Source organism: Acinonyx jubatus, chromosome B4, assembly GCF_027475565.1.
Source record: "Acinonyx jubatus isolate Ajub_Pintada_27869175 chromosome B4, VMU_Ajub_asm_v1.0, whole genome shotgun sequence".
NCBI classification, from domain to species: domain Eukaryota; kingdom Metazoa; phylum Chordata; class Mammalia; order Carnivora; family Felidae; genus Acinonyx; species Acinonyx jubatus.
Window position 1 is genome coordinate 139,019,963 of NC_069387.1, and position 12,821 is coordinate 139,032,783.

Consider the following 12,821-nt stretch of genomic DNA (forward strand, 5'->3'; position numbering starts at 1 on the left):
AGCCAAGGGTGGGCATCCATCGTTCAGAAACATAATCGTGAAAAGTGCGGAGACCCTCAAGAAAGGTGGAGACATGCAGAGTGTGGACAGAGTGCAGGCTTGGTGCCGGGCGCCCCCTCGGTCAGCCCCCACGCGGGGCTGTGGGCTGACTGGCTCACCGCAGTGGTCCGGGACCTGTGAACATTGGTGCCCAGGACACAGGAACTGCAGAAGCAAGTTAAAGCTGCGACCAGAAGTATCTCACAAAGGCAGCACATGTGTGTCCCAAAATAGTGGGAAGGGGGCCGGCCATGAAAGAATCCAAGGAAACACTGACGAACCGCCGCGGGTCTTGCAGGCAGCGGGGCAGACCCCGAAGTGTGCGCGCAGTTGTTCGGGAGGACGCCCGGGGGCGGGGACGAAGATCAGGAAGGGGTGCCAGCACCCCAGAGCCTCCCCCGGGAGCTGGCACAGGCCGGCCCCCAGCGTGTCTGTCGAATGAGGCAAAGGGACAAGTGGCTGGGGCGGGTGACAGGGAGGAGGTGCAGGGCAGGGTAGGAAGCGGGGCCGCGGGAGGTGATGCAGGGCGGGCGGGAAAGACGCCCCGCAGTGTCCGCGGGCCGCGGCCCCAGACCGGGGAGGGGTGCCCAGGCCCCCGCGCGCGCGTCCAGGCCCCGGGCAGGGAGTTGGCGGAGGCGGCCGGAGGCGGGACGACGACACCCCCTCCTCGCCGGGGCGGCTCCCGCGGCCACTAGCCGGGCGAGGCCCCCACCCCCCCCAACCCCGAGCAAGAGGAGGAGGGGCGAGCCGGCGTTAATTCATTTTATTTAATTTAAATCTTTTTTGCAAAGTCATCGCCCGCGCCGCAGCTGCGTGGCGGGGGGAAGGGGGGGCGGGGGGCGGGGGGGGGCGGAGCCACGCCGCGAGTCGCCGCAGGTAAACAGCCCCCTCCCCGCGGTGGGAGCGGGGCCCCGGCCCCAGCCAGGGACAGCGGCCGCCGCCCCCGCCGGAGGGACGCGCCAGGCCCGGCCGGGGCTGCAGCCGAGGCGGGGGCGGCGGGGGCGCGGGCGGCCGGACCCCTGCCCGCGGGGGCGGCCGAGCGCCCCCCACCGCCGCGCCGGCCCGGCGCCCGCCCCCGCCGCGCCCCCCGCCCCGCCGCCCCGCGCCCCCCGCCCCGCCGCCCCGCCCGCGCCCCCGGGCCGCGCCCCCGCCCCCCATGCACCACCTCCTGCAGCAGTCGGCGGACATGGCGACCGCGCTGCTGGCCGGGGAGAAGCTGCGCGAGCTGATCCTGCCGGGCGCGCAGGACGACAAGGCGGGCGCGCTCGCCGCGCTGCTGCTGCAGCTCAAGCTGGAGCTGCCCTTCGACCGCGTGGTCACCATCGGCACCGTGCTGGTCCCCATCCTGCTCGTCACCCTGGTCTTCACCAAGAACTTCGCAGGTGAGGCTGGGGGCGCGCCCCGAGCCCCCGCCCCGGCGGCCCGCCGCCGGGCACTAGCTCGGGCCCGGGCTGGGGCTGGGGCTGGGGGTGGGGGTGAGGGGCCTCCCAGCGCGCCCCCGAAGGCCGCCCCCCTCCTCCCCGCATCGTCGCCCCTGTGTCGCCAGGCGCCCGGGGCTGCCTGCGAGACCGACCCCCCCCCCCCCCCCCCGCCCCGCGCCTCGGATGCATTGTTCCCACTCTCCGCGCGCGCCCCGCCAGCAGCGGGTGGACCCGTCCGGGACCCGGTGGTCTCAGGTGTAAATGAGGCTCGGGGTCTGGCAGGCGAGCCCGGGAGGGGGAGTGGGCAGGCTCTGAGCGGAGGAGGAGTGGAGAGAAGGACAGCTGATGCCAAAGGCCGGCAGAGCGCCCGCGCGGCAGGCGGAGTGCGGGGGGTCGGGCTCGCCGCGAGGGTCCCTGAGAAGCGGGCGGGTTCCGGCCGGCGGCGGGGAGAGGCCTTGGTCCGGGCGCCGCGAGCCCGCGAAGGGACGCCGCGGAGGTCCGGGAGGCTGGGCCGAGCACCCTGCTGGCGGGCAGTGGACCCTCCTGGCAAGCCGGAGGCGGGGAGCCTGTGAGGCCGGTGCAGGTGGAAGACGGGGCTCGACAGGGGCAGAGACGGGAACCAGCACAGGGGGAGTCCGAGATGTCGAGGCCGCAAGTGGCTGTCAGGGGGGGCACCAGGAAGACCCTGGTTGAGGTGGGTTGAGGAGTGGGAGGAGGCACGGGGCCGGGGGGCGGTGAGGAGGAGGAGAGTGGTGGGCAGTGCCCCTGCCCTCCCTAAGGAGCCGGTCGGCCAGGCGGAGGCTGCTGGCTGGCTGGAGGCAGGGAGTGGCGCCCCCCCACCCAGATCTGGCTGGCGATGGGTCCACGGGGGCCCCTCAGCATTCCACTGGCCATGCTCGAGGGCCAGAGGTGCCGGCCCAAGGCAGAGGGGGTGGGGGCTCCTGTGCACCCCTCCAGGAGGGACATGTGACCCTGTCCCCTGAGTGACATTGGCAGACCTTCTTGCACTCTGCATTGGTTCTGCCTCAAAGGGCTCGCTTTTTAGGGGTCTTCATGACCTGGGAACTTCAGACCTGAGTGGAGTACGTGCCCAGACACTCAGACATGCCCAGGACAGGACATTCCCTCGGGGACGGGAGGCTCCATGCGCTCAGACACAGGTGTGACCCACAAGTGTCACTCAGGGCACATGTGGATGTGTTCCGTTTCTAACGCTACTGGATCAAATATGCACAAACTTTGGTGATTCAAAACAACAGAACAGCTGTCACAGTCTGGGGACCACAGGTGCAAAATCCAGGTGTGGGCGGGGCCTGGCTCCCAGAGGCTCCGGGGAGGGTCCCTCCTGTCTCTCCAGTTTCTGCGGCTTCCTCACCCAGTCTCTGCTTCCATTTTCACAAGGGCACCTCCTCCCTGGGTGTCTGGGTCCAAATTCCCCTTTTTTACGAGGACTCCAGTCATTGGGTTGGGGCCACCCTACTCCAGTGTGATCTGATCTCGATCACATCTGCAAAGACCCTATTTCCAAACAAGGTCAGATTCACAGGTACCAGAGGTCGGGACTTGGAACATCTTTTCGGGGGACACGATTCTGTCCCCTACAGATGTGCACAGTGGGACAGGCTCAGGACTGTCATCCTCAGGTGACTCTCCTGTCTCCTCCATTCTGAGGTTCTGGGAGTCCAGCTCACCCCGTGTGGAGCCTCAGTGCCCCTCTGCATCCAGCCAGGCTTGGGCTGTTGGCGTTTCCCAAGTTCATCCTTCATCCCTGGTCCGGGGGGCGCCCTGAGCCTTCCTGTGCCGGCCTGCCCCTCCACATTGACCTACATTTGCACACTGACATGCACGCGTCCACCTGGGTCCTGAGCATGGACAAGGCAGGCCTTGTGAGCCTGGCCCCCTGTGACCTGGCATGCCCCGGGGAACACGCCTGGCCTTGGGGGTCCAGGGCTGCCCCAGGATAGTGTGTCCCAGATCACGGAACGAAGCAGGGCTGGCACCAGCTGATCAAGTGTTCTCTCTTGCGTCGCTGAGATGCGTTGCTCCAGTGGTCGCTCCCCTCGCCTGGACTAAGGTTCGAGGCAGGACGGTGGCTTTGTCGTAGTCTGAAGTGACCCATCTCCTGGTGCTTCACACAGAGCTTAGAAGCACCCACGTCCCCTCCCCCTCCCCAGGCCCAAGGACAGTGGGGCGCAGGAAACAGCGCCCTGCAGGCAGGAACCACATGTCCACAGGGTGAACTTCCAAGAGAGACCCTGCGACGACACATGGGGACGGGCTGGGGCAGGACTGCAAGAGAGACATGAGGTCAGAGGCTCTGGAGGCCCCTCTGCCCAGCCCCCACCCCGGACAGGAGCACACTTGGGGACCCCGTCCCCCCAGCACCATATCAGCATCCATCTGTGAAGGTGTCGGCCCAGGGGCAAGGGTCCAGCATGTGCCCTGTGGCAGCCAGAAGGATCCATGACCCGCCTGCTGGGAGCTGGCTGGGGGCATGGGCCTCCAACACTCCCCCGCCGACCCTGCTCAGGGTGGATGCCCGGTGCCTGGGTCCTCACTGCGTGAGGGTCCCCCTGGAGCAGGGTTTGCCCATCGGGGACACGACAGTCAACATTGTGGCACCACCCAGCGTGGTGAGGCGCTGATGCGGTGGCACCGGCCTCCTGGCCTAGAACCTGGCACATCCCCAGGGTGGGGGGCAGCGGGCAGCAGGAAGACCCCATGGCTCCCGGCCGGGGTTGCTGCGAGCAGCCCCCCCCCCCCCCACCGGCACTGACCCCTGAGCAGTGGACAGAGGGGCCAGATGGGCAGACAGCCTCAAGGGAAGCCGGGTTCCTCAGACGTTATACAGGGTCCGCGCAGGGGAACCGACGACTGCTTTTCCTTGAAGTGGCCCCACGTGACCTGGGTGTGCCACTCTACCCTGGAGGCGTGCAGGTGTCCCCAGAGTGTGTGCCCTTTTCCAAAAGAAAAGAAGGCAAACGCTTTGCCCCTCCCAGGACTGGTGAGCCTGAGGTTCTGGGGGGGTGGGGGTGGGGGGCGCTGAATGGTCTCGGGGGAGGGGTGCCACACATGTCAGGGGCCAAGTCTCCCTGGGAGGACGTGGCGGCCACGAGCCAGGTCTGGGGGTAGGATCTCGGCAGCACTGGAGGAAGGCCGCTGACCCGCTCTGCATGGTGAGAGGGGTCCAGCTGGCCCGATGGCAGAGTGGCCGGGTCCTTCAGCGGCCGTGAGCCTGGGGAGCCAGTGCTGCAGACGGCACCGAGCCTGCCAGGTGGGGGCCCCCTGCAGCACCAGACGCATTCTTTTGCTGTGGTTTTTGTGCCCGTCATCACCGGGGAGGGAAAACAAAGCCCAGGGACGGCCACTTTTCTCGCAGTTCGGGCAGCATCCACTGTTCCTGGTGGCAGACACTGCGGTCCTGCTGGTGAGGCTTCGTGTCAGGTTCCAGGTCCCTGCCCTTGCCCACCTAGCGTCTGGGATTCCCAGGTCTGCCGTTCTCCGGGACAATGGGTCTTGGACGGGCACCCCTCACCCCTGCACGGCAGGCAGGGCCCACATCTATAAGTGCCCTTGGCCAGGTGGGACCTGCCCCGGCCATCTGCCCTCTTAAAGATGAAGCCGCGGGCAGTGCAGGGCCAGGGGTCTAACTCTGCCGCCGGAAAAGGGCCCTGGGCCCAGGGGCCTGTCCTGCTGCCCTCTGGGATTGGGTTTCCCCCGGTGCACACAGAGACTCTTTGGATACGGAGAGGGACCTGAGGTTTGAAGTGCAGGTCAGTCGCGGGTGGGGGCTGGGACTGGCAGGGCTGTACCCACCCCCCCCCCCACCCTGTGCCACAGCCAACTGCTGGGGGGTGGGGGGAACCTGGGTGAGACCTCCGTGCCCCGGGCTGGTCGTAAGGGATGGAGCATCTCCTGGGCCCCGGAGCCCTTCTGTGTGGGGAACAGCAGACCCCAGCCCGAGTCTCCTGTCTGCCCCCAGAGGAGCCCATTTACTGCTACACGCCGCACAACTTCACTCGCGACCAGGCGCTGTACGCTCGCGGCTACTGCTGGACGGAGCTGCGGGACGCGCTGCCCGGCGTGGACGCCAGCCTGTGGCCGTCGCTGTTTGAGCACAAGCTGCTGCCCTACTCGCTGCTGGCCTTCGCGGCCATCATGTACGTCCCCGCGCTGGGCTGGGAGTTCCTGGCCTCCACCCGCCTCACCTCGGAGCTCAACTTCTTGCTGCAGGAGATCGACAACTGCTACCACCGCGCCGCCGAGGGCCGCGCCCCCAAGATCGAGAAGCAGATCCAGTCCAAGGGGCCCGGCATCACGGAGCGCGAGAGGCGCGAGATCATCGAGAACGCCGAAAAGGAGAAGAGCCCGGAGCAGAACCTGTTCGAGAAGTACCTGGAGCGCCGCGGCCGCAGCAACTTCCTGGCCAAGCTGTACCTGGCGCGGCACCTGCTGATCCTACTGCTCAGCGTGGCGCCCATCTCCTACCTGTGCACCTACTACGCCACGCAGAAGCAGAACGAGTTCACGTGCGCGCTGGGCGCGTCCCCGGACGGGCCGGCAGGGGGCGCGGCGGCGGGGGCGGCCGCCGTGCGCGTCAGCTGCAAGCTGCCGTCCGTGCAGCTGCAGCGCATCGTGGCGGGCGTGGACATCGTGCTGCTGTGCGCCATGAACCTCATCATCCTCGTCAACCTCATCCACCTCTTCATCTTCCGCAAGAGCAACTTCATCTTCGACAAGCTGCACAAGGTGGGCATCAAGACGCGCCGGCAGTGGCGCCGCTCGCAGTTCTGCGACATCAACATCCTGGCCATGTTCTGCAACGAGAACCGCGACCACATCAAGTCGCTCAACCGGCTGGACTTCATCACCAACGAGAGCGACCTCATGTACGACAACGTGGTGCGGCAGCTGCTGGCCGCGCTGGCCCAGTCCAACCACGACGCCACGCCCACCGTGCGCGACGCGGGCGTGCAGACCGTCGACCCCAGCGCCAACCCCGCCGAGCCTGAGGGCTCCGCCGAGCCGCCCGTGGTCAAGCGGCCGCGCAAGAAGATGAAGTGGATCCCCACCAGCAACCCGCTGCCCCAGCCCTTCAAGGAGCCGCTGGCCATCATGCGCGTGGAGAACAGCAAGGCCGAGAAGCCCAAGCCCGTGCGCCGCAAGACGGCCACCGACACGCTCATCGCGCCGCTGCTGGACGCGGGGGCGCGCGCCGCGCACCACTACAAGGGCGGCGGGGGCGACGCGGGGCCCGCCCCCGACAAGAAGCATGCGCGCCACTTTTCCCTGGACGTGCACCCCTACATCCTGGGCACCAAGAAGGCCAAGCCCGAGGCCGTGCCCGCCGCCGCCCTGCCCGCCTCCCGGAGCCAGGAAGGGGGTTTCCTGTCCCAGGCGGAGGAGTGCGCGCTCGGCTTGGCCGCAGCCCCCACCAAAGGTAGGCAGCCGGGCACCCCGGGCCCCGGGGAAGGCAGCCCCCCCGCGCGCCGTCCTCCCGGAACCGTGTGAAAGGCGCTGAGGAGCCGGCTGGGTGCGCGAAGCTGGTGGGCGGCTGGGGGGGAGGGGGAGGGGGGCAGCCTCCAACCTGAGGGGACATTGCAGGCGGGCCCTACCGGGCCCCCGTGAAGCAGATAGGAGAGCCCCAGGGGGATAGGACAGTAGGGTCACTCCGGCTCCAGAGAAGGGTCTGGAAATGGGCACTGCCGCTCCCGAGGCCGCGGGAGATTGAGCCCAAACAGGCTGAGTGGGAGGTGGTGGCGCAGAGGGGGTCGGCCTGGCCCCGCCTGGCTAAGGAGGCTGAAAGAGAGAGAATCAAGCCCTCGCGGGGCACTCGGGGTGGGGGGGGGGGGGCCTTAAGCCACAGCCCGCCCTCCCACGGCCAGCCTGCCTGCCGCGGTGGGTCTGCCCCGGTGGAGAGAGGAGTGGCCCGAGGGTGTGACGTGCCTGTGTTCCTGGCTGTTGGCAGACGCTCCGCTCCCCGAGAAGGAAATCCTGTACCCCGCAGAGCCGGCCCGCGCCACGCTTCCCCCCGGGGGCCCGTTTCACGTCTGCTCGCCCCCCGCAGCCCCCGCCACAGCTCCTCTGTCGCCAGCCAGCCTGGGCAAGCCCGACCCCCTGGCTATCCTGAGCCGCAACGCCACGCACCCGCTGCTGCACATCAGCACGCTGTACGAAGCCCGGGAAGAGGAGGACGGGGGTCCCCGGGCTCCCCCGGACGTGGGCAGCCTCATCGCCATCCCCCCGCCCCAGCAGATGCTCATCGCCACCTTTGACGAGCCCAGGACAGTAGTGAGCACTGTGGAGTTCTGAGGGGCAGGGCTGCCCGGCCGCCACAGAGCAGCGCATGGCCCGGCAGTGCCGCTGACCGCAGCCCCGAGTGGGTGTGGCCCCTCTGCTTTGCCCCCCAACCGCCCGCACCTCCTGGCCTCCTGTCCGCATGCCACGGGGCCCGGCACCTTGCCCACCCGGCCCCCGAGGCAGCACCGCCGGGGTGCCGGCCGGACCAGGGGCTGGCCTCGACCCCAGCGGAGCCCCCAGCCGGCAAGGCCTGGAGCCGCCTTCCCCCTCCCCCCGCAGCAGGCGCTCAGCTGTGAGATTGAAGAGTGTATTTTTTTAGTCCATTTTGTCTTGGGTCCAGGATGCCGGCCCTGAGGGGCCAGGCTGTGGCAGGACGCCTCTGGTCCTGAGCCTGGAAGGAGGCTGGGGGTGAGCACACCACCAGGCCTAGCTGTGCCCGAGGGGCCATGCTCAGGTTTCCCCGCTGCAGGGACCAGGAGCCCCGGGGCGGGAGGTGCCGGGGCCCACCCTCCATCAGATCAACATATGCACTTTCTCCTCGTACCCCGACATACCCGTACTTTATTTTACTATGATTACTGTAACTACCGAGTGTACGTATTATCAGGACACAGGACGGCGTGTGCGTGGGCGCGTGAGCGAGAGGGTGAGGGCGCCAGCGTGCAAGTGGATGTGTGCGTGAGTGGGCACGAGCGGGCGGGCGCCAGCGCGAATGCACGGGTGTGTGACTGGGCACGGGGCTGAGACGGTGTGGACGCCAGCGTGCAAGGGAAGGAGTCCAACGCAATAACCACGTCCCCCCACCCAGGCCACCAGCCCCCCACCTGAGGGCCCACGCTGCTTCCCGTGGGCACCCAGGGCTGGCGCTCGGAGGGTCTGTCCCTATTACCTCAGCCACGGTGACAACGTGACAGTATTAACAAGGTAGCACCGAGCATATCAATAAATATTATTCTGATACCGCCCGAGTCCCGTGTGGTCCGTCTGCAGGAGGCCTGTGCTCTGAGCTTCCTGCGTCAGGGCGGTTCTGCTCACCACGGTCACGGGAGGCCGTGGGAGGTGCCCCGCTGCCCTCCAGGTCACCTTGGGGGTTCTACCGCACCCACAGTCAAGCGTTTATCACTTGTGGTTGACAGGTCGTGGCCTCTAACATGCCCGCCCTCTGCGCCATGGGGTGACTCAGGTGAGCCCTGCCCCATCGGGGCTCGCAGACGCAGCAAAGACAAAGGCATGAGCCCCCAGGAAGCTGTCCCCTCCATCGGATGCTTGGGGGGCAGGGGCCTGTTGGGTACACTCAGGGGAGCAGGGAGAGCCGAGAACACTTCCCGGAAGAGGCACCCTCGATGTGGTCTGGGGGTGCTCATGATATTACAGGGACCCAGGACAGGGCACCTTCAACACTGGGCCCAGGACTCAGCTGGGGCTGAGGGCAGTCCCATGGGTCCACCTTGCAGCCACACGCCCTCCAGTCCAAGGCTGATGACCCCGAGAATCTGAACAGGGGCTCCTTGGAGGCAGCGAGCTGGGGCAGCCAGACCAGCAAACTGTGGGCGCTAGGGCAGGCGGGTGCCGGCCTCACACGGTCAGGCTTGGCAGAGATCAAGCGGGCCCACTTGCTGTGCCACAGAGACCTGACTGGCCCGGCCCCCTGGGATCCCCTCGGCAGGCCTGTCCGTGGGGGGAGCCTGACCTTCCCCAGAGCTGGGTGATCACTCAGAGACACAAGCAAAGGACTGCATCCCTCCATTGACTGCGAACGCAAGTTTCACCATCACTCTGGTCTGGGGAGGCCAGCAGATCAGGGGACAACTGCCATTGGAAAGACAGCTCATCACTCACAGGCCCCAAGGGGAGGGGGCACGACGTGCCCAGGCTGGGGGCCACAGGGGGAAGCACCAGGCGGTCGGGAGGCAGAGCGGGAACGAGAGAGGGAGACTTTCCTGTGGCTGAGGCAGGTGCAGGCTTAGAACTGGCTGGTGTGAGTCACGTCCGCGGGCCCCGGGGTTCCCCTAGTTGTCGGGCACCCGCCCTGGGTGGTGGGGGCAGGTGACAGAGAGTGTGGGAGTCCCACAGAGGGGGTGCTGGGCCGACTCTGGATTGGCCGGTTTGCACACGGGAGTTTGTTGTCTCTAGGAATTAGCCAGCCCGGGGAGGAGTCGGCACAGCCCGGTGTCAGAACACGAGGCAACGAAAAGGCATCATTAATACACCCTGTCCCCGGAGAGCACCCCCCTCACCTGAGCCACGACACTCCTTCCGGCCGGGCATCCCAGGCCGTGAAGCCCACCGCCCCTCGGGTTGGCACTCACTGTTTCCATGTGTCCAGGGAAGAGACCCTGTGTCCCCGTAGGACCTGAGCAGCCCAGCCGGTCCTACAGGGTGGGACCGGCCCCTGGCCCCTCGGCAGTGCCCCCCTTGGCCCCCCCGCCATCAACCGACCCCGTGACCCTGGGCGGGGTGGCTGTGTCCACCTGGGGCACTCAAGTCGTGCTGGCCTCATGCGGCTGCTTTGGCCACAGCCTCCCTGGCGTTTCGTGAGTGGAGCTGGAGTCCCCAACCCTCCAAGGCCACGCTCACCTCCCCACTGCCGCCCGTCCACATGCAGAGCTCAGCCGGGCCCCGCTTGGCTCATCCTGCCCCGTGGCTCTGCTCAGAGTGGACTCAGAGTGGATGCGGCCCCAGGGCCCCGCAGAGGCGCGGCGAGTCTGCCTTACGCACCCTTCCTCCCGCCAGCGAACACAGGTACCGCTGGGTGAGGGACATCCTCACACACACAGGTCCAGGCAGGGCTAGGGGCACCCCTGCTGGAGAGTCCCCCCCCCCCGGTCCCACGGAGCCACCTCCGTGTCTTGGGTGAGATGGCTCTGCCAGGCTGCCGGCCACCTGTCCCCTGGGCCAAGGCCGAGCAGGACACTTCAGACCCAGTCTCATCCAGAGGTCTGTCCTTGGAGTGTGACTGAGCCCCTGCCCTGGTTTGTTGGGGAAGAGGAGAGCCCCCGTAATCATCCCACAGAAGCACACCTCTTAGCGCAGGTGCTGAGGGACGCCACCCAACCCGGTGAGGGCAGGGGGGCGCCCCACGGGCTCCAGTGTTCATCTGAAGCCCCATCTCCTCTCTCCTTCCCTCTGGCCAGGGCACTGTGGCAGGTGTGGGCAACCGTCCCCGGCTCAGAGGAGACGGCTCAGGAAAGACCTCGCGCTCCATCCCACGTGCCCCAGACGGGCCACGCCAGCACCACGGGGGCATCTCAACCAGACTCACTCCAGACCCCGGGGAAGTGCCCCCACCCCTCAGCATACTGCCTGGCAAAACCCTGCTGCTCTCCTATGTGAAGATGGCCGAGGTGGTCGGGAGGACAGACACGACCGGCCCCCAGGGGAGAACGATAGCTGGACACGAGCGCGCACCAGAGGCGCACGGGCCAGAGTGTCCTCCTTTAGGACAGAGGCCACCCGGAGGCCAGCTAGGCCCTTTGGGGACCAAGAAGCTGCAGGAGAGAAGTGTCAGCCCGGAGGCCCCACATGCAGTCTCTCGTATACAGAGCTCAGCCGGCAAACAGCCCAGCCTGCCGGCCAGCGCCCCAGCCGCACACCAGGAGTGGCCGGGGGAGCTTGTGACCCCTACAAGCCACCAGTGCCAGAGCCGCTCAGAAGCCTGGGACTGCAGCCACCGCCTCTCTTCCTGGAACCTGAGGAGAATCCCGGTGCCGGTCTGGACTGGACTATCCCCTCACTCCCAAGCGGCTCCAGGCTGGGGGCGGGACAGCCTGCTCCAGGCAGGCACTACTGAGGCCCCCACTCCAGCCAGTGGCCCCAGAGAACAGCCTGTCCCAGGGCCCCGAAGTGCAGACATGTCTCCCTCTTCCTTTTCTAAAGGGCATCCCTCCCTGCTATTCACCAGCTTTCTGTGGAGACTGGAGTCCTGGCCCCAGGGCAGGGCCAGAATGTGAGGGCCCCCGAGTCAGGTCTAGGATGTCTAGGATGTGGGCACAAGCTCAGTGGAGCTGGCTGGGGGGGGGGGGGGGGGGGGGGAAGAGGGGAGGGGACAGGATGGGGGGACAGGATGGGGGTCCACGTATCCAGGATGGGGGAACAGGCAAGCCATCTCCACATCCACCGCCTGCAGGGTACCCAGCCCCAGAGCCCTGCTGCAGGGACGGAGGCGGAGGGCCCCGGCGAGGGCAGCAGCCCCCGGGGCCCCCACAGCCCCCCGCTCGCCGCAGCTCCAGCGCCCAGCAATGGGGGTCAGGGGTCGGGAGCGCTCCGCATGCGGAGAAGAGGGAGGGCCGGCTCAGGACGCCCCACTGCGGGTGGTCGTGGGCATTGAGAGTCCCCCTCCCACGCCCCACAGCCCACTTGGTCATATGGGGACGACGAGGGGCCGGAGACTTGGCGGTTGGAGCCCCTCCGCTGGCAGTGGGACGGGAGCTCCAGACGCACCAGGGTCCGCCTGTCCTGAGACCCTCCCCCTCCCCGTACAGACCTCCGGGGTTTGGGGTCCAGGTCTCAGCCTGGTCGGTCCCACCCTCCCAGGGGACCCAACCCACTAAGTCGAGGGATGGCCCGGTCGCCTGCGGGCGGGAGTCTCGGCACCCCCCAACCCAGGATGAGTCACGCGGGCGTGCTCCACAACCAGAGTTTTCTGCTCCTCGCATCTCACCAGGGGCTGCAAGCCTTTCCGTGGACATTACCCGTGGAAACATCATCCCTTTTCCAGACTGGGAGCTGCAGTCAGAGAATTTAAGAGTGCTCGGACACAAGCCCGGGGACTCGAACTCATGTCTCCACAGTCACCTCCTTCCTCCTGGAACCGGAGGCGCCGGGGGCGGGGCAGGGTGGGGCGGGACTTCTCGCGCGCGGCCCCCTGGGAAGTGTAGTCCGCCGGCGCTCGCGCGCAGCCCCCTGGGAAGTGTAGTCCGCGGGTGGCTGCGCGCGGACCCCTGGGAAGTGTAGTCCACCGGCGCGAACCGGGCGCGCCGACGGAGCGGACGGGCGGCGCGTGGAACTGCGCTTCCCGGCATGCCGAGCGCCGCCCGCCCCCGTCCCCGGGCCGTCCGGCCG

At 67.6% G+C, this 12,821-nt stretch overlaps 1 protein-coding gene across 1 annotated transcript; it reads left to right on the forward strand.

Annotated features, from left to right (window-relative positions):
* Positions 1-1,140: 1,140 nt before the first annotated feature.
* PANX2 (pannexin 2) lies at positions 1,141-8,721 on the forward strand. Its single transcript, XM_027070390.2, has 3 exons — positions 1,141-1,421; positions 5,443-6,900; positions 7,429-8,721. The coding sequence occupies exons 1-3, from the start codon at positions 1,196-1,198 to the stop codon at positions 7,770-7,772; spliced, it is 2,028 nt and encodes a 675-aa protein (XP_026926191.1). The 5' UTR covers positions 1,141-1,195; the 3' UTR covers positions 7,773-8,721.
* The last annotated feature ends 4,100 nt before the right edge of the window (positions 8,722-12,821 follow it).